The sequence below is a fragment of the Sparassis crispa genome (assembly GCF_003851025.1).
Source record: "Sparassis crispa DNA, contig_000000F, whole genome shotgun sequence".
Taxonomy (NCBI): Eukaryota; Fungi; Basidiomycota; class Agaricomycetes; order Polyporales; family Sparassidaceae; genus Sparassis; species Sparassis crispa.
This window is the reverse complement of record NW_020939747.1, coordinates 1,935,034-1,959,491: the sequence shown is the minus strand read 5'-3', so window position 1 is coordinate 1,959,491 and position 24,458 is coordinate 1,935,034. Positions and strand designations below refer to the sequence as shown.

The 24,458-nt window shown below is 52.6% G+C and overlaps 10 protein-coding genes across 10 annotated transcripts; 4 read left to right on the top strand and 6 right to left on the bottom strand.

Moving 5' to 3' along the window:
* Positions 1–1,184: 1,184 nt before the first annotated feature.
* On the top strand, positions 1,185–4,170 carry SCP_0106790 (hypothetical protein; the record flags this gene model as incomplete). The annotated part of the gene is made up of 10 exons (XM_027752909.1): positions 1,185–1,392; positions 1,453–1,573; positions 1,616–1,626; positions 1,693–1,848; positions 1,904–2,841; positions 2,903–3,175; positions 3,223–3,301; positions 3,362–3,657; positions 3,716–3,841; positions 3,898–4,170. The coding sequence occupies 10 exons, from the start codon at positions 1,185–1,187 to the stop codon at positions 4,168–4,170; spliced, it is 2,481 nt and encodes an 826-aa protein (XP_027608710.1).
* A 389-nt stretch (positions 4,171–4,559) lies between these two features.
* SCP_0106780 (predicted protein) lies at positions 4,560–7,757 on the bottom strand (the record flags this gene model as incomplete). Its single annotated transcript, XM_027752908.1, has 2 exons — positions 4,560–7,028; positions 7,083–7,757. The coding sequence occupies 2 exons, from the start codon at positions 7,755–7,757 to the stop codon at positions 4,560–4,562; spliced, it is 3,144 nt and encodes a 1,047-aa protein (XP_027608709.1).
* Positions 7,758–8,159: 402 nt separating this feature from the next.
* On the top strand, positions 8,160–11,016 carry SCP_0106770 (Bifunctional purine biosynthetic protein; the record flags this gene model as incomplete). Its single annotated transcript, XM_027752907.1, has 10 exons — positions 8,160–8,357; positions 8,405–8,471; positions 8,534–8,821; positions 8,878–9,123; positions 9,185–9,336; positions 9,389–9,527; positions 9,580–9,760; positions 9,816–10,084; positions 10,140–10,343; positions 10,394–11,016. The coding sequence occupies 10 exons, from the start codon at positions 8,160–8,162 to the stop codon at positions 11,014–11,016; spliced, it is 2,367 nt and encodes a 788-aa protein (XP_027608708.1).
* A 502-nt stretch (positions 11,017–11,518) lies between these two features.
* Positions 11,519–13,780, bottom strand: SCP_0106760 (predicted protein; the record flags this gene model as incomplete). The annotated part of the gene is made up of 6 exons (XM_027752906.1): positions 11,519–11,644; positions 11,699–12,082; positions 12,138–12,300; positions 12,357–13,428; positions 13,515–13,592; positions 13,684–13,780. The coding sequence occupies 6 exons, from the start codon at positions 13,778–13,780 to the stop codon at positions 11,519–11,521; spliced, it is 1,920 nt and encodes a 639-aa protein (XP_027608707.1).
* Positions 13,781–14,142: 362 nt separating this feature from the next.
* On the bottom strand, positions 14,143–15,637 carry SCP_0106750 (NAD-dependent glycerol-3-phosphate dehydrogenase; the record flags this gene model as incomplete). The annotated part of the gene is made up of 8 exons (XM_027752905.1): positions 14,143–14,267; positions 14,320–14,341; positions 14,392–14,669; positions 14,730–14,842; positions 14,896–14,992; positions 15,049–15,073; positions 15,127–15,283; positions 15,348–15,637. The coding sequence occupies 8 exons, from the start codon at positions 15,635–15,637 to the stop codon at positions 14,143–14,145; spliced, it is 1,107 nt and encodes a 368-aa protein (XP_027608706.1).
* Positions 15,638–16,093: 456 nt separating this feature from the next.
* On the top strand, positions 16,094–17,459 carry SCP_0106740 (Integral membrane protein; the record flags this gene model as incomplete). Its single annotated transcript, XM_027752904.1, has 7 exons — positions 16,094–16,307; positions 16,358–16,404; positions 16,465–16,680; positions 16,737–16,812; positions 16,867–17,072; positions 17,126–17,377; positions 17,433–17,459. 7 exons carry the CDS (start codon positions 16,094–16,096, stop codon positions 17,457–17,459), a joined length of 1,038 nt encoding a protein of 345 aa, XP_027608705.1.
* Positions 17,460–17,612: 153 nt separating this feature from the next.
* Positions 17,613–18,711, bottom strand: SCP_0106730 (hypothetical protein; the record flags this gene model as incomplete). The annotated part of the gene is made up of 4 exons (XM_027752903.1): positions 17,613–17,843; positions 17,900–18,147; positions 18,200–18,256; positions 18,315–18,711. 4 exons carry the CDS (start codon positions 18,709–18,711, stop codon positions 17,613–17,615), a joined length of 933 nt encoding a protein of 310 aa, XP_027608704.1.
* Positions 18,712–19,200: 489 nt separating this feature from the next.
* SCP_0106720 (NEDD8-conjugating enzyme UBC12) lies at positions 19,201–20,017 on the bottom strand (the record flags this gene model as incomplete). Its single annotated transcript, XM_027752902.1, has 6 exons — positions 19,201–19,310; positions 19,362–19,509; positions 19,566–19,654; positions 19,709–19,804; positions 19,869–19,950; positions 20,009–20,017. The coding sequence occupies 6 exons, from the start codon at positions 20,015–20,017 to the stop codon at positions 19,201–19,203; spliced, it is 534 nt and encodes a 177-aa protein (XP_027608703.1).
* A 220-nt stretch (positions 20,018–20,237) lies between these two features.
* SCP_0106710 (hypothetical protein) lies at positions 20,238–21,727 on the top strand (the record flags this gene model as incomplete). Its single annotated transcript, XM_027752901.1, has 7 exons — positions 20,238–20,333; positions 20,393–20,548; positions 20,601–20,878; positions 20,929–21,006; positions 21,070–21,355; positions 21,423–21,640; positions 21,697–21,727. 7 exons carry the CDS (start codon positions 20,238–20,240, stop codon positions 21,725–21,727), a joined length of 1,143 nt encoding a protein of 380 aa, XP_027608702.1.
* A 257-nt stretch (positions 21,728–21,984) lies between these two features.
* SCP_0106700 (Putative aminodeoxychorismate) lies at positions 21,985–24,427 on the bottom strand (the record flags this gene model as incomplete). The annotated part of the gene is made up of 3 exons (XM_027752900.1): positions 21,985–22,358; positions 22,425–24,313; positions 24,366–24,427. The coding sequence occupies 3 exons, from the start codon at positions 24,425–24,427 to the stop codon at positions 21,985–21,987; spliced, it is 2,325 nt and encodes a 774-aa protein (XP_027608701.1).
* Positions 24,428–24,458: the final 31 nt, after the last annotated feature.

The following is a 24,458-nucleotide window of genomic DNA, read 5'->3' as shown; positions in this document are numbered from 1 at the left end:
TGGTATCGTACTCGGCCCTTGTGTGTGATTATCACGTTGAACATATCATGGTCAGGCGTGGGTTCCGCTGGAACGTTTGTCGTAACGTTCTGCTCATGTGCCAGTGGAACAAGGGACTGCTAGTAGTATTGCAGCGCCTACTATTCGGCTGTGATTCAGCTTGTGCGTCTGAAGTTTTCCTCAGTGACAGCTGACAGCACGGTGCATGTATGCTTTAGAAAGTTGTGGAACGACGTGATAGCGGGACGTACTGGAAAGCCGGCTTCCCGCAGCTGCCTAGGTATTTATGTCCCCACGAACGGAATCAATTCAGAACATGCAGAATATGCCCACATCGTTCGCATGATCTATCAAATCATATACCTGGTATATGTCTGTTCAGTCAATCAAGGTAAGGAAGCTGGGGCCTGCGTACCCGCATGGAGCTGCCATCTCGACCATCTCCGGGGAGTGCTAGGCACGAAGAAGGGTGGAACACGCAGGGTCCGTAAGGATCAATGAGTCCACTCTTCTGAAATTAAAGATAGCCTAGAATTTCTGAAATTAAAGATAGCCTAGAAACAAAATGACCATCATGATTGGACATACGGCGATGGGTACAACTTGAGCCCGGGACATAGTATCGCATGAAGTTCGTACCCCGGCACAAGGACCTCATGGACGAAGTATGACGGGTCCTGACCGGCGCTCGCGATAAGCAAGAACATACCTGGGCCCACGCGTTTTTCGTGTTGGGGAAGGGAGGCATAAGGTCGAACGACCTTGCAACAACACTGCGGATTGAAGTACAAGGCACCCTCTTCGTCATGGATCTCTCTCACGTTCTCGACATGAACGCATTCACTTCATGACTTGATTCATGTATAACGTATGATCGTATGGCTTTCGTATGAATATCCTCGCCGTCGCCGGCCAAGCGTACTCGGCCTAAGGAGTCAGTGTCCCACCGTTCGTGCACCATTGATTTGCTCCATCGGGCCTCTTCAAGTAACGGATAACGACCATTCTATCTGGTCACGATGAAGGCCCACCATTTAATCGCAGGAAGGCGTGTATGAAGCAGCGTTGTCGCGTGTGCCAGGTGCAGCTCTGTGGAGGTGATTCGGAGCCTCGGGCGGTATGCACCTGATCTTCAGTCAACAAGTTTCTCCCTCCAACCTTTAACAATTTTTACTTCGGAGACGATGTTAGCGGCAGACTTTGCTGGAAGCTATAGGACGACCAAGTCACGTCCTGGAGCTTCAAGCTTCAAGAAAGAGATTGAGCCAATTCGTCGGGAGAAGCCGATCCTGCCTCGAGATTGCCTCGAGGCTCCGCGATCAAGTCAGGCAGATTTGGACTCACAGCTAAGTGGGTACGGTCTCTTACTCCTCTCACTTCGTCCGGTGATATGTAAGTCATTAACATGCCTTCGCCGAACTTTTCTTGAACGTTCAGTCAAATTCGCCGCAGTGTGCAGTGCTCGCCGAGACCGGCAGGTTTACACGCTCGTCTCGCGCTACACTGTCCTTCATCTAGCTCCTACGTGCTTCAGGTCTTTCTCTCCTCCCAAGGTCCGCTCTTTGACAGACCTGTGAGTTACTATGCTTTCGTTCAAAAATCCTTTCCGGTCGAGAAACGCTTCTAGTCATCATGGCTTCTCGCGCACCTCGCCGACGCCTCCTGCAGACAGCTTACCGATTGCATCTGCAGAACAGGACACTCATCCTAGAAGAAAATTGGTAGCAGTTCCTGAGGAGAGTGTGCTCGCGGTAGAACAGTGTCCGGACGATTTCGAGCAAATTTCCTACGACGAGCTTCGAGTTTCCATCCTCCTTGGAAGTTCTTCTGGGTTTCCCGAACCTTCCGGTAAGCACCATTGATTTAATTAGAAACGGACAGCGAGTTAAATACATACTACTAGACGATCAGACCCCGGTATACCAGTCGTTCCTGTCTCGATCTCGTTCGTCACTTTCTCGTCTTCGCAAATCATCCAAGTTTTCGCCGAAGAGACAGCAAAAGGCTTCGAAACAGTCTAGCTACGACAATCTAACGCAGTCCCAGCCTACCCCCACCAACAAACGGGCGCTTGTACTTGCTTTTCCTCGACCACCTGCTTCCGAACGCGATTCATCCCCAGAACCGTCTGGATCATCAGCTCACACGAGATCCTGGGACGCGAACCCTCTAGGCACTGACAGTCAGGAAATCGTTCGTTTTCGTCGCGTCGATAAGACCACTCCTACTTCCCCACCTATCTCAGTCGAATCCTACAGCAGTTCGAACCCACTTGCAAAAGCTCTCAAACGCCTTCGAAGGTTTGCTAAGAGCAGATCGTCTCTCCATCTCCATCATCAGTCCCCACCGCAAGTACGCGAGGTTTTTCCTAGCACATCTGATAAAGGAGAACCGAACTGCCCGCCAGCAGGAACACCATCCCTTGATCGATCTGTCGGGCTTCCAGAGCTTTCGTTCGAACAGGTCGATTTCTCGTTCCTAGACGAGCGGGATTCTTGGCGATTCTCTGTAGCCTACCAAAGAGATCGCGGAACACTATCCGAGACTCCTCACCAGCCCTATCTTCTCGAGAGTCCACCTCAGCTTCAACTAGTTCGCTACGAAGTTGTAGATCCTCGTGACTTAACCGCATCTCCGGTATCAACATTTAGCAAGTTTTCGCCGACAGCGACACCATTACCTCCAGGATCTCCCTCTTGGTTATCTCGAAACGTAGCAGAGATCCAAACACTTGAAGACAATTCTCCTATCTTGCGAATTCCTCCGCCATCTCCGCGGCCATTGCCAATCCTCCCTCGATCTCTCCTTCCGGTTTCATCTTCAGAGAATAGAGTTTCTCAGGTTCGTACCGCTCTTGCTCATCGTTCATCGTTATGACGCACCTGACGTGGGAAATTCATAGATCTATCGCGACCTCGCAATTGACGCACCGGAAAGTCCGCATTCCACAGCTTCTTCGACTACTCTTTTTGCCGCTTCCAGACGTGATTCAGCTCTAAGCCAATCGTCAAGAATCGATCAACAGTCTCCCTCTGTTAATCGATTGTCAGTCGTCCACTATCGCGAATCGTTTATTGAGAGTGGCAGCAACAGACATTCCTGGGTCGCCTACGAGTCGATTGCGTATTCTTCTGAGAAAGGCACTCTCGTTACTGACGCTGCGGAGACCTCAACCGTAAGTGTGTAATCCCTTCTTTCTCCTACAGATCTGATAGATTGCAGGGTTCTCCTCTGAATTTCTTTCTTCTATCCTCTAACGCTGAAGATCAGCCCTTACCTCCTCTAACTCTCCTCGAGTCTGGTACGCACTCACTGCTGATCGTCAGCGCCTTTCATTTTACTCAATCTAAGTATGTTCAAGGTAATCCCATCGCATCTCTCCCCGATCAGCCAGCTACATCACTTGCTCTATCGCAAACCTCCCGTCGTCCATATTCCATTTTTGTTCCTTCCCAGCGGGAATCGCAAGACTTCGGCTACGACCATTTTCCCATTCCGAGCTATCTCGTCACCCTGGTCCAGAACGCTTTCCGCAGCTCCCAATTGATTCACATGCCCGTCGACGCGTACGGCAAAGAGATTGAAACGGTCGATTGGGGCAATGAGCCGGACTACTCAAACTACGAGTGGTTCAAGGAACCACCGCCACGTCCAGAGGTCAGTCGAGCTCGCATTGACACCCTGATTCAAAGCTTATCCTAATACGTGCACATAGCCTGCACCATCAGCCACGGAGAACTACGTACCCCAGCCTGGCGTTGTCGAGCAGAACAACATGTTCACTTACGCGCTGAGCAGTGCGCCGAACGTGCTCTATGCGCGTTACAAGCAGTATGGCCAGGTAAGCAGGATTGTTTGTATGAAATGTGCCATGTCTTCTGATGTCCCCGACCACAGCTCGGTGTGCTAGGATGGTGCTCCGAATTCAGCGAGATGATCGACGCACTGAAGACCCTCGGGTTTGAGGGGAACATGTTCGTGGCAACGCGGACGCAGGCTCTGAAGACGTGCGAGGAGATCCTCCGGCTGAAGCTCAAGATTGACATGCAAATCATCGTGATGTACCTCTCTTCCCAGGTCGCGCGGCTCCGCAGATTCCTGGACGGGGAGCGTCAGTGGGATGATTACCCGGAGTTGTCATTCCCGATCGACCCAAGGCAGTACACATAGGACCGTCAGTGAATCTGCTGCTATACTGTGAATCGTCCTATTTGTTGCTCTTCGTGGATATGTTCTGTTTGTAGTTTCGCAACATCTGTATCTATATACGCCGCAAAGTTAGTCACATGCTTGCTCCTGGTTTTCTCAGTCTCCCTACTCGCACCATATGTTGTATCACAATTGAATGTGAATGAATTGATAGCATCTCAAACATATATGCAAGTAATGTACAGCAACACCGACAAAGCATGTCTACGCGCAATTGGAGCAAACATCCAAGACCAAAATCCAAGCGAGGCTGGCGTATCACATTCATGATAGCGTAGATGAGTGCACAGTGGTATTTTATGTCATGTCATGTCATGTCGTATCCTTCGAATATGCAACGGTTGGTATACTCAGTTCCGAGCACTCGTGACCACGCCGGCGTACTGTGCCCACATCTGCGGAGAGCGCGACGCGTCGGACGGAGTCCTGAGCGACGGCGGCAGGGGTGCCGCTTGGTATTGCGAGATACGTGGAGGATCGGGGAGGGGGTTAGCCAGGAACGTGCGGGTTAGTGAACGGGGGTCGTTAGTAGTGTTAATAGAGGGAAAGGGAATACGATCGCGGTCCGAGTTCGACCGCTTGGTGCGCGTGCGAGGGGGTGACGCTTGCGTGGAGGGTCGAGGCTCTGGAGAAGAATAAACGATCGGAAGTGGAGAAATAGGTATCTGAGTATAAGGAGCACCGGTGTGCCCTTGGAAGGGCGACTGCACCGCGTAGAATGTGTGATTTGAGCCATGCGCAGCGCCCGGCACTGTGATTGCTCTCTGCAGGTCCGTGGTGCTAGGGATGGTTCCCGCTCTGTGCATGTCGGCACTGATGAATGTCGAGGGGGGCGAGCTGGAGGCGTTAGAGGCAGGGATGGTCACAATCGGGACGCCATCAGGGCCGTAGAGGCTGCGCGCCTTCCAGAGCCTCTCCAACTCCCATGCTTCCTTCGCTTTCAGCGTATGCAGATCCACGGTGCGCTGCACGTCGGATGTGGGGCGGTTCGAAGTGGAGGTGCGCCGCTCGACTCCAGTGGTCCGCGAGGTGGACGAGTGGGATGGGTGCTTCTGGTGGTGCGCACCGCTGGGGGCAGACGACTTATGAGCACTCATATCCTCGCTCGCTCTGCGCCGCCGCGAAGAGGAGCGACTCAACGTGCGAGTGATGGTGGAGATGACGGCGTCTTTGCTGCTCGGTCGACGGCCATCGTCTACGCTGGGTGCCCGTGCGACCGGACCAGCATGTTCACGAGGCGGTGAGCGTCTGCTGATGGAGCGGGGCAGCCTATGCTGCTCATGGCTCTCTTCCGTGCTGGCGTTGTGGTTCTGCCTCCCGCTCTCATGGTGCTCAGCCCGTCTGTCGTGCTCTTTTGAGGCACGGCGGTCGGAGTGCCTGTCATGCTCCTTGGACTTCTTGGATTCGTTCGAGTCCTGTCGCACGATGCGCTCGTCGTCGTCACGGCGTTCGTTCGAATGTGAGCGGTTCTTCGTCCTGGACCTCTTAGGAGACTCCACCGGCGACTCGACGACCTCCCACTGCTCCATGCCCATGCCAGGGATGACGTCCCCAGCGTCCTCGCGCCCGGACGGACTCCGAATGAGCTTGAACGTCTCCGTCTCCCGGCGCTTGGTCGTGCTCGAAGACTTGTTGTGCTGAATTCCGTCCTTTGCTTTCGCAGCAGCAGCCTCGGCGGCCTTAGCAGCTTCCTGGGCTTTTGCCGCCTCCTGGGCACGCGCAGAGCTCTTGGAGATTCTGGCAGGGAGAATCCTCGGCGAGGCATACGGAGTAGGTGGATTAGCGAGTACGGACGCGCGGGAAAGAGGAGAGTCGTCCACGGAGTCCATCGACGCCGACCCGGCGGTGTACGACAGAGCGTCACGGATATACGTCAGTCCTGTAGACGACACTCCGTTTGTAGACGGGGACGGCGGCAGCACAGTTGGATCTGGGGTCAACGGAAGAACATGTTCTTTCGGAGGCTCCGGCGTACGCGGAAGCTCAGGGAGGGGGGGCAAGGGCGGCGAGTTGGGTGTCTCGGCAGGAAGCGCGGGAGTTTCTGCTATGTGTGAAGGCGGTGGAGGTAACTCGTGCTCGACCGACATCGGTGAAGCAGAAAACGGACCGTCAGGCACAGGGTGGTGAGCCGCATTATGATTCACAGCGTGTTCTACTGTTGGCTGATAAGTAGCTCGAGGCACTTCTGCTTCGGGCTCGTCAGGATTCGCGATGGTCAAGTTGCCCAACATAGCACGCTCCTCGATGGAGGGTGTCTTAGAATGATGGCGCTTCTCTCCTGACGGGGTGCCGTGAGAAGCAGTAGGAGTAGGAGGTTCATCCTCTACCGTTGGGGGCGGTACCCGCTTGACCGGCTCGATACTCTTCACCGAACGCACGGCAATATGTTCCGGAGTCAACAAAGATGCAGGGTCGGTGACGGTATTTGGCTTTCTCTGGACACTGAACCGCTTAGCCAACCGGTGCATGAAGCTGCCGCGTTTCTCCTTCCCAGTCTCGGGATGAAGCATGCCGCTGTGAGCGGAAGCCGAGAGTGGCGGACCGACATCAGACCTGCGTTTGGAGTTCTTCCGCAGAACGCCGTCACCAGCAGGAGCTGTCGCTGACCTTTGATGAACATCGTTGTTCTCATGATGACCGCCGAACAGAACGACGAAAGGCCTGTGTCGCTTGCTTAACCTGCGTGGCATCTGCGGATTATCGATGGACTGAAGATGGACGGCCGAGGTGGACTGAGATAGTGGAGAAGGAATCACTGATTTGTGAGGATTGTCAATCGTGCTCAAGCTCAGCCGGCGAGAGCGGGAATTAACGGGATTCTGCTCATTAGTCGTCAGTACAACTGACGTCCACCCTTGCCAGTTGACACGAACCTCGTCGACACTGAATTCTGTATTGAGGCCAATGTCGTAGGGAGAGTGATGATGCCAATTTGTGCCCCAAGGATCACTTCCGTCAAGCATGTCCACTTCGTCATGAGCAGTCTGTGAAATCTTGCGAGTCCTGAGCTTATTGCCAGCTTCATTGACGAGAAGCTGGGAGGAATTGGGAGTAGGAAGGGGAGAACCTGAAGGGGTCCTGCTCAAACCAGGTATCCTAGTAGACTCTTGAGAACGTTCAGCAGCAGAGATGATGGGAGGGAAGGCGGTAGAGAACTGAGCTGGGGGAGCATTATCGTGTACTGGTAGAAGATGAAAATTGTGATAAAAACGAGGACCACTAGGGTTATGCAAGGGGTATTTAGCCCTGTACTGTGCAGCAGAGGTCAGCGTCGGTTCGATGTCGCGGTGGAACCATGCTGGGAGCTCGTTGAGCGGGTCAGGAATTATGGAGGACGAGTTGGAAGTAACGACAGGAGGATGAGCGGGCAATGCGTCCTTGGACGCGTTCTGGTCTGGTTGGTCAGTTTGCTTGACATCGTTGTTATGATTACCCGTGAGCTCGGGGTCGTGCAGGACGTTCTTGACAGCTTTACGGGTGAAACGACTCTTGGTGCGGACAGACTTGTCTTTGGGGGCTTTCCGCTGGGCGGAATCGTCTGAGCGCATGTCAGCTGTGGTGAGGAGGAGATGGCGGGTGGAGCATTTGTTGCAATGGAGAGAGGCACCACGAGCCTGCAACGCGAACGTCCGCTAGGCGCCCATTTCCGTATTCGGATAGAAACGTGTTGATCACGTGGATACTAGACCTTCTGCTAGAAGAAATAGAAGAAAATCAGCACGATAACTCAAGCGGATAACAGTCGTCCTCACCGAGACTCGGTGAGCTCCAACAACGTATGGCGGTGCTCGCAGAGACTCTGTTCTCTGAGAAAGAGAGTTCCCAATCTCCTGATCCTGCCTCGCACGTCGAAGGCCGAGTGCACGCGCTCCTCGGGGTCTGTGAGTCTCCGCGATCGAGATCTTCGAGGTGGAAGCGCCTATCATACTCAATCTTCAATTTTTTTGGCCATGTCTCTCCGCGTCCTCATCGTCGGCAGCGGCGGGCGAGAACATGCTTTGGCCTGGAAACTGTCCCAGTCTCACCTTGTTGACCACATCTACGTCTGTCCCGGAAATGGTGGTACTTCTCAAGTACCCAAGACCACGAACCTCGATGCTTCACCGTCCAACTTCTCATCGCTAGTAGAACGCGCCGTTCTACTTGATGTGCGTCTGAAGCATTCTGTATACGTCACTAACTAACTTCTATTCAGATTTCTTTGGTGGTTCCTGGGCCGGAGCAACCGTTGGTCGATGGCATAGAGGCACATTTCCGCAAAGGTACCAGTCACTGGCAGTTGTGCTCCCCAACACGCGTCCACGTCGATTCATGCTGTCGCTAGTGGGCATTCCTGTCTTTGGTCCTACTGCACTTGCTGCACGCATGGAAGGGTCGAAGACCTTTTCGAAGACATTCATGGACAGGCACTCCATCCCTACTGCCCAGTTTCGCGTGTTCTCTGCTTCGCAAGTCGATCAGGCTATCCACTACGTTCAGACATGCGGTTTTGATGTCGTGCTCAAAGCGAGTGGTCTGGCGTCTGGCAAAGGCGTCATAATTCCACAAAGCATCGACGAAGCCATCACGGGTCTCCGTGATATCATGGTCGATAATGTCTTCGGACCAGCAGGTCAGTGATTTCCCCGTGCATTGTGATCTTCCCCGTTGATATTGAACTTCTTCCAGGCAGTGAAGTCGTCATTGAGGAATTACTGACAGGACCTGAACTTTCCGTTTTGGCCTTCGCAGACGGCTACACTATCACGGCCCTTCCTGCGGCTCAAGATCATAAGCGAATAGGCGAGGGCGATACGGGCCTGAACACAGGCGGAATGGGTGCCTACGCGCCTGCTCCTATCGCTACACCTGCCATTATGGAGCAAATTATGACGACAGTATTGAAACCTACGATCGATGGGATGCGAAAGGAGGGTATGTTAAGCATCTTTGACAAATCTTCTATTCGTTCTCTCTGAACTCGAGGTTTGTCAAGGTTTTCCTTTCGTCGGAATGCTCTTTACAGGTCTGATTCTCACACCGTCCGGACCAAAGGTGCTTGAGTACAACGTGAGATTCGGCGATCCAGAGACGGAAGCACTTATGCTCCTCCTGCGCGACGATACCGACCTGGCCGCCATTCTGCTTGTACGACTAACTTCGCCCGTCGACGTATTGGCATTATTCACGATTCTTACAGGCCTGTGTGGAGCGTCGTCTCGACTCTGTCCAGATCAGCACCAAGCCAGGCTTTGCCGTCGCCGTCGTTCTCGCTTCTCAGGGTTATCCTGGAAGCTTCGCAAAAGGTAAAGAAATTACCACAGGTGACCTGCCTTCTGGTGCGCGCTTTACTGCCTCGCCTACCGTGTGCGTGTTCATTTGTGGTCGTAGGAGTGGTGGTCTTCCACACCGGAACTCAGAAATCAAATGAGAAGGTGGTGACATCCGGGGGGCGTGTGATTGCAGTGTCCGCGTACGCACCAACATTGCGTGAAGCCTTGGATGCGGCATACTCCGGAGTAGAGAAGGTGTTCTTCGAGGGAAAAGTCTTCAGAAGAGACATTGCGCACCGGTATGCAATCCATCTCTCACTTCCAGCTCGAGTGACGCCATTCTATATTTGGCAGAGCGCTTGCCCAACAACCAGATGTGGCACCGAAGCTCACCTACGCCCAAGCTGGCGTGTCTGTAGACGCGGGCAACGCGCTAGTAGAGGCAATTAAGCCTATGGTACGCGCCACCCGTCGCCCTGGTGCGGATGCCGAAATCGGAGGATTTGGCGGGGCATTCGATCTCAAGGCCACTGGGTACACAGATCCGGTGCTCATCAGCGGAACCGACGGCGTGGGCACAAAACTCCGAGTGGCCATGGACGTCGGGATCCACGAATTCGTCGGTACGTCATTCACTATTTGCGTGTGAGCGCGACGGACGAGCTAATAATAGTCCAGGCGTCGACTTGGTCGCAATGTCCGTCAACGACCTGCTCGTGCAAGGCGCAGAGCCTCTGTACTTCCTGGACTACTACGCGTGCAGCAAGCTCGACGTCACGATCGCCACCCAGGTCATCAAGGGCCTCGCCGACGGCTGTCGCGAAGCGGGGTGCGCCCTCATCGGCGGAGAGACCGCTGAGATGCCAGGGATGTACCAAGAGGGTGAGCAGATCGCGTAATCCGCCGAGCAAGAGCTGATAATCGCCCCGCAGGCGATTACGACCTCGCTGGGTTCGGAGTGGGCGTCGTCGAGCGTCACCTGATTCTACCCCGCCCGGACATACGCCCGGGGGATGTCCTGCTCGGCATCCCGTCGTCGGGCATTCACTCGAACGGCTTTTCTCTCGTGCGCAAGGTCGTCGCACTGTCGGGGCTGTCGTACTCAAGCCCCTGCCCGTGGGACAAGAGGCTCTCCCTGGGCGAGTCGCTACTCCGGCCGACGAGGATCTACGTCAGGACGCTGCTTCCCATCGCGCAGGCGGGGCTTATCAAGGCGATGTCACACATCACCGGCGGCGGGTTCATCGAGAACATTCCGCGAATGCTGCCCAAGGGCCTGGGCTGTTATATCGATGCATCAACGTGGGACTTGCCCCCAGTCTTCCGATTCTTGATGCGTCACGGTGGGGTGGAACCCCTAGAGATGGCGCGCACCTTCAACAACGGAATCGGTATGGTACTCGTCGTCGAAGAGAGCCGCGTGGGCGAGACCATTCATGCTCTGCGCGACGCAGGAGAGTCCGTGGTCTACCAAATTGGTCGTGTGACAGCGCATAGCGGCGTCGAGATGCGGAACCTAGATCGCTGGAGCTCGCAGTACGGCCTGTTGTCATAAATCGACGAATGCAGCCGGGCAGATCTACGTCTTCCGTATACATTAGGTAGCACATATATATGCGAAGATACTTTGCCAGTAATAGCTTTGCAAATCACCACGTCGACTAAGTTGCATGGGATGTAACATATACGAGCATAACCGGAGCAGTCACTATGGCACGAGATGCTATGGTAGATTTTGTTAGAACAAAGTGTGAGTTTTGCGGGAAACACAACAATGATGGTGGTGGCAGGATAAACAAAATGAAGCAAGTCAGGATACGCGACTAGATGCAGGATAGAAAGCTGAGGAATGTTCGGAAGGCGGAGTGGGGCGTCCAGTAATGGGTAGATAGATTAGTGGGCGTGCAACCATATCACCACGATGCGGACAGAAAGAGAGCGTGCTAGACGAATACAGAATTACACAAAGAAGCCCGATGAAAAACGATGGGATATGCGTCGATACTGGGTTGGGCCGTAGATGCAAAGCATAGACAGGTGGACATTGTGTATCCGTTTTAGGCGGTAACAGACACCTCCTTCGGAGCGTCGGGGGCGGCGGTAGCTGCGGCCGCAAATGAGACAGTAAGCTTGTTGACGATCTGTTCCTGAGCCGGCGCTACGCTGTTTACTTCTGTCTTATCCTGATTCGTGTATGAAGATGAGTTCTTCCAGCCATCGATAATGATCGGGCTTACCTTCGCTCCCGGAGTAGAACTGTCATGCTCTGGTGTGCTGCCACGGACGTCCGGCTGCGCATCCTTGCGAGACGGAGGAGGTGCTAGCAGAACCTGAGCAGCAGTAGGGCCGGTGTAACCGCTGGAACCTGACGCGTTGAGGGGTGGACTCCGTAGAGGGGGAGTAGCGCTAGCGAGCACCGGGAACTCATCCGCACTGGGGAGACGCTGTGGTCTCGGCGGAATCACCTTCTTCTCGAGTCGGACACCATTGGGCAAATGGTTATGCTTGAACGCCTGAGCAACGCGGCCCTTGCTTCCCGGTTCGGTAGACTGTGATCGACTGGAGGGTCCAGTGCCACTGGTCCCGTTAGTTGCAGTGCGACTATGCGATGACTGTCTGTCCTGCATTCCGATCATCAGACAAATCGTGCGCTGAAATCGTGCGCGACTAACGCACATCTTGAACCGCCATCGCAGAGAACTTCTCCTCAATTGTAGCGCTGCCATTCGGGTGAGCGTGAGGAGGTCCGCGAGGCCTATGTCCGCCTCTTGCGGAGTAATGCGGAGGATGATGAGGAGCGGCACCATCAGGAAGCACGTGTGGGAATCGGCACTCGTCGCTGTAAATTTCACTGTGAGCACTCGGCCGGTGACAATCAACGAAGTGGCTGCTCACCCGTTCCTACATCTTCCTGCCGGAAAGAAAAGACAAGCAGGTTTACGGCCAGGGCCGCCAAACGAAGGTCGGCGAGCGCTGCCTCGTCTGTGGTGGGTCATGCCTTCCCTATGCCCTTGAGGTGGACCATAACCGTCCGCCTGCGGATGAACAGGTGGAGAGTTGGGTGCTTCGGGAGCAGCGCCTTGCATATGCATGCTCTGTGGTACGTATTGCCCCACGTGCTGGCCCGGAATGGCGTAGGGCGGGACAGCACCAGGGGAGATCGGGGGATACATCGCATGCTGAGGGGATTGAGGACCACCGGCAGCCGAATGCTGGAGAGGGGGAAGAGGAGGAATTGAAATTGGTACCGGCATTTGACCAGGATGGCCGTACGTAGGAGAGATCGGGGACATGATCCCATACGGCATGGGGGGCGCTGTCCCCGTTGGGCTGAAATGCGCCTGGACCGGAGACACAATCTCAGAGCCCGACCTCGCGTGACCCATTGGTATATGGGGGAGAGGGTGAGGGCCATGCGGCGGTGACATGGCAGAAATAGCGACGCCATTCGGAGAGCCTTGGAAAGAGGGTGATTGCACAGGATAGTACGAGTGCGGTGGGTAAGGGGCTGTCATCGTGTCGTAATGAGTGGGATACTGAGCAGGAGGGGGTAGCGGCCCTTGAATATATGGCGTTTGCGGGTGGGCGAACATACACGAGGTACCATAGCGACATGCAGGATAATACCTGCAAGGAATCATCCGAGCGACCTCAGGGGGTGGTAGGTTGGGGATTCCGTTAGGGTTTTGCTCAGTCGGTACCGGAGGAGGCGTCGCATAGTACGGAGTGCCATCAGGCAGTATGTGTGGTGGGACTGGCATACCAGGGTAATAGTAAGCACTAGGGGGCGGGCCATAATAGCCCGTGGTCGGATCCATGTTGGGATCGTGAGTGCAAGCCGTCTCCTCGATGATAATTACATCCGGAGAAACCTTGCTCTTCGCTGTGTTGAGGAGGTCCAAGATAATCGGGTCTGTCGTATACTGCTCTGGAGGGCCTTGACTAGAAGCGTTCGTTGGATCGGCACCTATACACCAACGTCGATGAGAAACCATTCAGTATATGCACTGTCTCCAGAAACGAGCAGTATAGAGTACTAGAAACGTTACATACCTTTCTCCAAAAGTGCCCTGACAACTTCTACGTGCCCAATTTTAACGGCCTCGATCAGAGGGGTAACGCCGGTGTGATCTTGCAGGTTAAAAGGTGTCAAAGTATTAGTACATCGGATGGAAACTTATGTACGCGAGAAAAATGGTGAACCCGCAGTGCCAGAACATACCTTTGATCTCAATTTCGACAGTCGACGCCTCCCTCAAAAGCTCAAGGGCATCTTCGAGGTTACCCTCCGAACAAGCCTTCCAGAGAGCAGACACCATTTAAGCTTAGAACGAACAACACAGCAAGGACGAAGCCTTCAGCGGAGCAACTGAGTGCGTCGAGAGAGAAGGATTTTGAACCTCTGGAGGCTTGGTGAAGAGTTTCCTCAGCGATGGCAAGGGTCAACCGGGATGCAGCGGCACGCAATTTACTCGGCAGAAAAATGTGTGGCGCTTACGTAATATGTACCATCCCGATGATCAGTTCGGATAAGGCAACTCTAGTGGGTCGAGTCATCGCCGGCGTATTCGCCGATCCACATCCGAGCCGTCATTGCCCGAGTACAAACGGCGATGAATTATACGACTCATATTACGACGTGTACAGGACGATCCACTACGGTCAATATTATAATACGCTGTCATTCTGCAAGGCCCAGCTTTATCAATAATTTTTGAACAGGCTTTCCGGTCTGATTGGGCAAGTCCAATTCTCGGATAGGCGGTAGGCGCAGCAACGAGTTCACCTTTTCTTCGACATTTTGGCCTATCCACAGTTGTTACAGCGGTGTGAATACGGGGCACGCAATATTTCGTACCTTCGTATAAGACCTCGTATATCTGATACAGACGGTTAATCTATATCACAAAAGGAGACAGACTGAACTCACGCCTGTGGCGATGGGGGCGCTCACATCCAAATCGTCGACCATCTCCTTCAGACCTTTTGCAGTCGTAACGCCCTCCGCTACACTGCCCAAACTTTCAACAATATAGTCGAGTTTCTCTCCTTTCCCCAGCCGGTACCCGACTGTGTAATTGCGACTGGTCGGCGAGCTGCATGTCAGGAAGAGATCGCCTACTCCTGCAAGCGTCAAGAATGTCAGCGGAGATGCGCCGTAAGCGGCTCCAATCCTGGTCATCTCTCCTAGGCCTCGAGTGATTAACACTGAATGGATAGGTCATCACGGTTGCGAGCATGTAGTCCCTTCAAGGGTATTGAACGCACTGGCTCGGGTATTATTCATGAATCCAAGGCCATCGGAGATACCTGCGGCAATGGCGTACACATTTTTGAGTGCTCCCGCAAGTTCAACGCCAATCGGATCCCCTCCAGTATAGCTATGACAACCATTCACTGACAGTTGTTAGCTATTCATGAGACAGCTGCGTACCATCTGAACCATGGTTGATGAAATAATTGGGACGCCTTAGTCGCGTGCGATTCTGATAGAGATGCTACCGAAACAGACGTTGGTTGTCGCTCGATAACTTGCACAGAGTCAGTAAATGCATCGAGCAAATTGCGACAGGAAACGTCAACTCACTCTCCTTTGCAAATGATGGTCCGGACTAGGAAGAGAAATCTCAACGAAAGTTTATCTCCAAGCGTGATATCTGCTCACGATAAATGTCGCGACCTTCGCAATGTCCGGACCACAAGTATCCGCAATAATCTCCAACGTCAAAGCCCGAGTCCCGATCTCGATCCCTTTGTTGACGAAAATGAAAAGTGGTAACTTTGCCTCATCCAGTCTTGGCTTCAGCGCAGTCAGAGTCTCCCTGTGAACGTCATTATATTTTCTCCCACGACTTTTTCTCGACATAGGAGCGGAAGGACAGCTACCTTACACCCTCAGTCGGGAGTGCAAACAGTAGCACGTCTACTTCTGTGATGATCTCTTTCGATGGAAATTCGGGACCGATCGCTTGAATATACTCCGAGAACTGATGGTCCTGCAAGAACTCCGGGTTGCGATGGTGCTTGTTGAAGTGACGCACCAGATTCTCCGATCTCGACCACATATATATAGTGTGGGAGGAGTCTCCGAGGTGGTCAGCGAGACAGCTGCCAAAGTTACCGGCACCGAAGACCAAGACTTTGGATCGGTAGCCGTTTTGTTCGAAGGGCAACATTTTGAGAGCCAGCGGTGAGGCGAAATGTGGCGGGCGCGAAAAGGAACGAGACAGAGGACAATTTAGGTGCACAGGCGCAGTCCGAGATAGTTGGGGTAAGAAGACGCTGATTCGTCTCATGCAAGACACCGGGCCAACGCCTAGTTTTGTCTGGAGAACACGACACGCATCACTCGCCGCACGGGCTGAAGAAGAATGCCTAGCCGATGGACTCGCTGTGAATAAGGGAGATAGTATGTGTACGGCGGGGTGAGCGCGTCCAGCGCGTCCCACAAATACGTCTTCGGCACGTGCCACGTGGAGGCGCGGTGGGGAAGCAACTCGGCGACAGCACCTTCGCACCAGACCATCCAACTGTCTGCCACAACCTACGCTCCTTTGTTTTAATCTCCGTGCATTCAGCCTTTCTTACCAGTTACTGGGTAACTTAAGCAGTATTCTTATTGCGCTCATTCAATGCCAGTCCAGGACCGCACGAACGAATTTCGGGCATGCGTAGAATCCATACGGAATCGCTCTTCCCTCCCTCCGCGAGGGTCAGAGGCGAAGCAGCGGCTATTGCAGTCTCAAGCAAAGGGTGGCGGAAGCAAGTCCGAGTTCACGAGGATGGCGTCTGGTATAGGGAAGGATATCAGCAATACCGCGATAAAGTTGGGCAAGTTGGCACAGCGTACGTTGAGCCGTTCCCCATACACGATCAATGACTTAACGCCCTTTCAGTTGCAAAGCGGAAGACTCTTTTCGATGATCGTCCCGTGGAGATTAGCGTGCGTCGGGCAAAGACACCATATCTCGATTCCTGTATACCTACTGACTTTTGGTTTTAGGAACTCACATATATTATCAAGCAAGACATTGCGAACATTAATAAGCAAATCGCGTCGTTGCAGTCCTATGTCAAACAACGCAATGCACCAGCAGCGTCAAAATCACCCGAAGGGAAGCAGCTGGAGGAGCACAACCATAATGTAGTGATGCTTCTTCAGAGCAAACTCGCAGATACCAGCATGAATTTCAAAGATGTGCTCGAAATCAGGACCCAGGTGAGTCTATGCACACCTTTATTAGATGTCATAAGCATGGACTCACCGCTGGACAGAACATGAAAGAATCGAAAGACCGGACAGAGCAATTTATGCATACCACTTCTACCGCGGCCAGTCAAACACCTCCAAGTGAGCATTCCAGTTTTGGCGTCTGCCCTAAGCTCGCTATAACATAGCATTCAGATTCACTTTTGTTTGGCAATCCACAACGACAAGACCCAATGGGCGACGGGACTGCTATGCCTGCGCGCCTTGACACGAAGGGGAAGGGACGCGCAACGCCACAACCCAACGGTGACATTCTCGCGATGGATCTTGGCTCAGCGGAGGAGGGCTCAGTGAACCACGGTGGAAATGCATTTATGCAGATGCAGCTTGTTGAGCAGCAGGTACGAGTGATATGTGTGCTAGCTGCACGATACTGAATTCATAACTTTTTAAGGATTCGTACATTCAATCACGATCAACAGCAATAGAAACCATCGAGTCTACAATCGCTGAACTTGGCCAAATATTCACCCAGCTTGCACAGATGGTTGCAGAGCAGCGGGAAACTGTACAGCGCATCGACGCTGATACCGTCGATATAGCGTCCAACGTCAGCGGGGCTCAGCGAGAGTTGCTCAAGTACTACGCAAGTATCTCCAGCAACCGATGGCTCATACTGAAGATCTTCGGGGTTTTAATTGTTTTCGTGCGTCCTCCGTCACTGTTGTCCGGAAGCATCGACTGAACTATAAATGACATAGTTCCTGATCTTCATTCTTGTATCGTGATGAGAACGCTTCGCCTTGTGCAGCTCGTATATGTAGACGCGGAATGGACCTGATATAGGTAGTGATATGGATTTCCTATGAACACAGCAACACGAAATGCGGATAGTGTAATTCACCAGTTCAACAGCAAGGGAAGATTACCAGAGTACGTTATTAGCCAACTGGTATTGCGTTCACACCTGTTCCCAGATCCCGCTGTTTTCTCTTCTTACTCGCTTTCCGCTTAGGAGACTCTTGGTCAGTCGATTCGCCGACCGTCCATGTCCGCTTCTTGCCAGACGCTTGCTCGACACCGGACGTCACTGAATATCGCTGCGGTCTCTCCATCTTAACTTCGCCGACGGGCTTCTCTGGTGTACCTTTCTGCTTTTCAAGGCGTTTCCTCTGCAGTGGGATGAGTGGATTTACTCGCTGAGGACCGGGGGTGTAGAATCACTCACCCTCTGTTCGTGTAGCTCGCGGTTTCGCTGCTTCAGCTTCTCAAGTCTACCCTCGCTCCTTCCGCCCCCACCTGCCGTAAGCTCGACATTGATCATACGACCTTCCAGCTCTGATTGGTGCAATTTAAGGCCTTGCTGCAATGCATTGCGATGGCTAAACTCCAGAAATGCGAAGCCTTTTGACTTCGCCGTTGGCTTAGTAGCTGCAGAAGGTTTGGGCTGCATTAGACGGACTGTTGGCGGGGGATCTGAATATGCAGGATATAAGAACAGCATCATGGCCCATCTAGTTGAACGCACCGCATAATGAGAAATGTTTTTGCACCGCTTCTTTAGTAGTAGTATACTTCAGATTTCCTGCGGAGAGAAGAGAGCCATCAGCTATGGTCCACAGCACAACAGAAAGATCACAGACCAACGAAGAGAATGTATCGCCTGCCTACAGCTTTGGGATGAGCCTTCTCTCCCGGTGCCTCCTCCGGAGTGGGTTCATCATCCCCCTTCCTCTTTTTCCCTGACCTTGGCTTCTCCGCATCACCAACCGCCTCCTCATGCCCCCGCTTCCGCTTCTTTGCATGTTGGCGGCTCCCCGCCACCTGTGCATCCTCGCCATCCCTCCGCTTCGGAGCTGTCTGCACTTCCACTTCACCGCCCATACCGCTATTCTGACCTTGATCTTCATCAATATCCTGGTTCTCTTCGACGGGAACATCATTATCTAGCTCGAGGTCCTTGGACTTTCCCTTGCCCTTGCGTTCACGAAAAGCAAGCGCTTTCTTCTGCTTCTTGGTGAGCTTTTTTGACGTGTCCATCCTGAGTCCCCGGGGAGTACTATATATAGAGGAAGGTGTTCCGCAGCGAGGCTCTGGATGACCGCAGGGAGCTGCTTTGTGGATTCAGTTGGCGGCGTGTAAGCCTCGATGAGGGGGAGCTGGCTGCTGAAAGTGCGGAGAAAGTCTACACGCACCACGTGACCTTATATACACCATGGGCGCTCCGCGAGTCGCGAGGACTCTCAATGCACTGCAGCGGCCCAGTACGAGTAATGCGTATCGCACCTTGCTTCAAATTATGTAGCAGAGATGGTTACGCCTCCGGTAATAAATGTGAGAAAATAACACATGGACGATGACAAAGCGATGAGAACTGAGCGCGGATCACAACAGAATATACTACACTTCTAGTCTACTCATGTCATGTTCTAAGCATCGTGCATGCAGGGACTAGAGAAATTATGCGAAGAGCAGCGGAGAACATTGATGTGGGAAGATGAAGGGAGAGGAGACATTCACATGAAACCATTATACAAGTACCTTGTCGTATTGTACACCCTTGATCACCCCTCCGCGCATAGAATTCTTGACGTTGTAGACGAACTGATCTCGATTCTTCCGCAGCTCCTCCGCCGCCTCTGCCATGGAACAGGTATCAGAAAAGCTCTGTACTTTGCAAGAATACGAACCCTTGTTAAGTGGATCATCCGCATTAGGTTCGAGGAAAAGGTACTGAAGCCCGACTAAGACGGAGTTCAGATTGAGCACTGGTTTCCAGTCCTCGCGGAGAATGTTCAAGCACACATTCCCTTCAAGGTCAACATTTGGATGATAAATCTGAACAAACATGACATCAACACTCGAAAATAATTGAGGGTCAAAGGCAGCTCTACCGTTTGTGTGCACTTGACCTTTGGTGGTTCGTGAGGGTAGTTTGTGTTGATATTGACGGAGAACACAAATGCACCGCCCTTGTACATGCCTGCGGTAATTGTCAATGAAGAAATGAGAGACTACATTTTCTGAGAATATTCACCTTCATCGGGAGTGATGGTGAGAGTGAAGTTGAGGATATCAGTGGGATCGGGGAAATGTGTCTTCATTGTGGACGATAGTTCGAGTTCCGTGAGGTCTATATGACACAAGATCATCTCCATGAGCCGGGAATATTGAACTTTAAGTATCCTGTCACACACCTTTCTGCACCCGAATCTGAGCAGCACTAGTCTTGGGTTTCTTCTTCGCCGCCGCATCCTCGTTCTTCTTCATGCTCCAAATCTGCGACAAGTATAGGCGGTCAAGGCTCATCAGATTGATTAAAGCATTCGAGCGCTACCTTGATCATCTTTGTATCTTAAAATTATACTGAGTGGAGAGAAGGGTGTCGTTTTGTGCCCCAAGGATCGAGTGGTAGAGAGTGTGTAAGGCGCGCCGCGAGGCCGCCTCGTACTTGGCTCACTTATTAGGGTCACGTGCGAACGTAGATCGATCTTAAGACGCGCCGGTCGCGTACTCGCTTAACCACATTGTCTTCACCCCGTGGCAATTCTCCTTAAACCCAAACGATGTCCGAATCAATGCCAACACTCCCCGTGGTCGATCTCGACCTCTATCTCACCGACTTAACCCCATCTGAGCTTGTTTTACAAGAATGCAAGAAGGCAATACCTCTTCCAGTTTGCGGATTTGTGGACGTGGCTGAGACAATCTTTCTTCATAGGCTGCAGATGCACTAATCTCTCACGGTGCTCTCTTGCTTCGCGACTCACGCGTGTCAGAGGACGACAATAGTACATTTCTTGATTTATTGGAGGACTACTTTGCACAACCGGTGTCTGCCCTCAAGGAGGACGAGAGGCCGGAACTAGGCTATCAGGTCATTTATTTTCTTGTGGCTTCGTTTTTATTTGTATAACCTTATTCGCCAGGTGGGGGTAACACTCGAGAACACAGAGAAGCCGAAATGTGCGGTGGACGAACCTTGTTTAAAAGTCATTGCACGGTTGGATCCTGCAGAACGACCCCTAGATATCTCTGCGCATGACCCAGATCCGAAGTGCAGATTCTTCTGGAAGATGAGCCTGAAGCCACCGTACGAGACGGACTACCCGTCATTGAATGCGCCTAACGTCGTTCCGCAGGCGGAGAGCTTGAGAACTAGGTGGACTCCGGTCATGGAGAAGTGGGGAAAGTCCATGAAGGACGCGTATGTCGATGGTTCTTAAACCTAACGTTAATTCATCCCTTGTTTTATAGTGTCGAAGATGTAGGCAGAATGGTCTGTGTCGGCCTCGGCTTGCCCCAGGAGACCTTCAAGGAAGCAGGACGTTATGGGTAAGACTCTGACTTTGACTACATTTAATTTTCCACATATTAATCAAGCCTATCTTGTTTCAGTCCCCATCTGCTTGCTCCCACTGCATCTGATCTCGTAAAATACTCGAAGAGAGACACAATTCTCGCCGGTTTCCACACAGACCTGAATTTCCTTACAATCCACGGGCGTTCACGCTATCCAGGTTTGCACATATGGGCGTGCAACACGGGGAAGCGCATACCAGTTATATTCCCGTCGACAGGCCGATATCTCTTGGTCCAGGCAGGCAAACAGCTTGAGCATCTGAGCGGAGGACTCATCAAAGCGGGATATCACGAAGTTGTGGTCAACGAAGACACTCTTGCGGTCAGTCTCCTTCAAATACTACCGATTTAATTACCAAGAGTTTATGTGCTTAACTTGAACGACGAAGGTGGTCGAACGACGCAAAAGCCAATTTCCCGATCGTCCCCTCATCCGCATATCTTCTACATTCTTCTGGCACCTGTCATCCGATTATAACTTGGCTCCAATCCCCTCCTTACTCTCCCGAGCTCTTGCTATCCGAGCGGATACCACGAATCCTGGCACTGTGGACGTTGACGAAGACCCAACGTACCAGCCCATGAAGGTTGGTCAGCAAGTGCAAAAGTGGGTTTTCCGTTTATTATGGCCTGCAGCTCGTGCTGACCGTGAAATTTATTCAGTGAGTTGAGACATATTGCGTTGATGGCTTGATGCGCTGAAGGTGTGGTCTGTCAGAAGAGATTCGTTACTCCGGTTTTTTCAGTCTGGTGTAGGCACGGAACTGGCAGTGTATGAATCATGTACTCAGAGTGTGGGACTACGGGTTGACTACTATGTTACGAAGTTGAATCCACTACATAGCTGAAGTTGAATCCACCGCATGATTACAGCGTGACATCCGCTGGCGATGAGGCTCGCGGTGCACGTAGAAGTTGTGACAGAATCGGGAAGTTGAGTCAGCCCAAGTTTCACGTTGAACCAACGACGGCTTCCGAGAACCGAACGTCGCCGAAAGCCCTCATAACGCTTTCAACCTTGACAATCATCTCCTCCCACTCTGCCTCAGGATCGGACAGCGCAGTGATGGCCCCACCAGCACCAAGAACCCATTCATCGCTCGTAGACTCGACCCGGGAATCTGTATCATCTGCCTTGGGTGTCGGATGATCTTGTGGACCATGCGGAGAGTCGTATTTGAAACAACTGCGAATGGTGACGGACCAGTCCCCACCTCCACCAACACACCAGTAGCCAAAGACACCAGAATAAATGCCGCGCTCGCAACTTTCCAGTCTGCGCAGGATTTCAACGCTGCGCTTCTTCGGTGCACCCGTCATACTGCCTGAATATGATTATAAGCGTAAGCCGTTATTTCCTTGCGGTGAAAACGCTCGACACAGGTACGTACCAGGGGGTAGACTTCTGCGCAGCACTTCCCATCCCATATTAATATCGGAATGAAGATCTGCCTCGTTGGAAACCTTGCCCTCGATGACGCTCACCAGCTGCCAAACCGTCTCGTACTCCTCCACTTGGCAAAACTGTTTCACATCGACATCTGCACCCACAACTCCATGCAGATCGTGGCGTATGAGGTCAACAATCATCAAATTCTCCGCAACCTCCTTGGCACTGCCGGCAAGGGCTTCCTCGGCAATGGCACGTGTGACACCAGGTGCCTTGCGTACAGTACCCTTGATGGGCCGTAGCTGACAATGTGTGCGTGGGGGCCTCGAGAACGACAAAAAACGCTCCGGGGAGGACGACACGAGTGTAGATGGGTGAAGACGTAAATATGCCGAATGGGGAGCTGGATTACGGTCGCGCACGGTCTTATATAAATCCCACGAGGATGAAGTATTCCTCGACGTAGCAGGAGCCGCTTTGGGAACTGAGATGCGGGTAGGCGCAGTTAGGCAGAGTTCATATGAGTCACCGGAAAACAGGTAGTCTTTGGCTTCCTTGATTCGAGAAATGTAGAGCTCCCTATCGGGAAGGGTCACCACGGTTGGCGAGGTGGTGGTGCTCTTTCTCCGTCGTTTCGGCGGAGAGGAAGGAACCTCATCTTCCGGTACGCGCATCCCTCGCTTGAGCCGTAAAGCTACATCGTCGAACCATACATCGTCGTCCTGCCTCAGCGATTGTACGTACACCTTCGCGGATACAGAGTCGACGATAATGCTCCGCTCAACAAAAGCTAGGTTGACATCGGGGTGGAGCCTAGGTTCAGCTCGAACAAGGGGAGAGAGGCATTGAACGCCAAGTTCATAGCTGAGGAAGCCTGCGAGGCCACCCCAGAAAGGAATGTCCTTGACTCCACCTTGTGCCTTCCTGGCATGCATGAATTTAGCGAGCCAAGACCAGATATCCTGATCACCGAGCTCCTCGACGGTGATCTGGAGATGCTTGCGTACATGGACGTGAGGTTGGCCAACCCAATATGATATTAATGGTGAGGATGTATCAAGGCAGCCAATGATAGAGAAGCGTCCAGGTTTCGCAGCAGAGTCCAAAAGGACAAAGTCGGTACACTCGTCGGCCACACCCAAGATCTCGCACATTTCGGTCACCTCCAATCCGGGGAGCTCCAACACACGCGTAGCCACGACAGACTTTCGGGAACACTGAATGCTAGATGTTGAAAGAAACTGCAGACTAGGCCATGCAGGCCCCACAATGTCTTCGATACTGGTATCCCAAGGTCGGACTATTCTGTGTGTTATGGCTGCCCAGTTTTTGGCTAATCGCCAAAAATTACGGACAACCTCGTCGCCACCTCCGCGAGTGCACACGGATTCTGGGTGGTATTGCACTGCCCAAAATGGCCTTGTCCTATGCTTGACGGCCATCACTACACGGCCGTTCTCTTCGCCATCGTCTGCCCATGCTAGAGGTTCTACCTCCTCGTTTCCTTGAAGCTCGACGTGTAGAGAATGGTAGCGCACGGCGGCAACAGTCCCGACACCTTTGAAAATTTCCAAACCGCCATGTAAAATCCGCGATATCTGGCCATGTTTTACTACGCGCAGCCGTCTCAATTTCGCGCCGAATTCCACTGCAAGGCTCTGCAAGCCAAGACAGACACCGAAAACAGGGATGAGATGTTCATCAGCAACGCTCCATATATACTTGACGACTCCGATGTCTTCAGGATTTTTTGGAGAGCCTGGACCAGGGCCAACGACGACTGCCGAAAAATACGGCAGGAGGGTAACGAGATCCGCTATGGATACAACGTCGTTCTTGATTATATGAACTTCGCTGTCAGGTATGGCTTGTCGACAAAGAGAGACAAGACTGAAATCGAGCGTGAGTGAAGTCTGATTTTGACGACGGACATGAACCTCACTTGTGAGTGAAGGAGTCGTAAGAATCTATCAGTAAGATCCTAGGTTGCAAGTGAAGGGACATCTGGGAAAAGCCTCAAGTTCAGAGCCAAGTG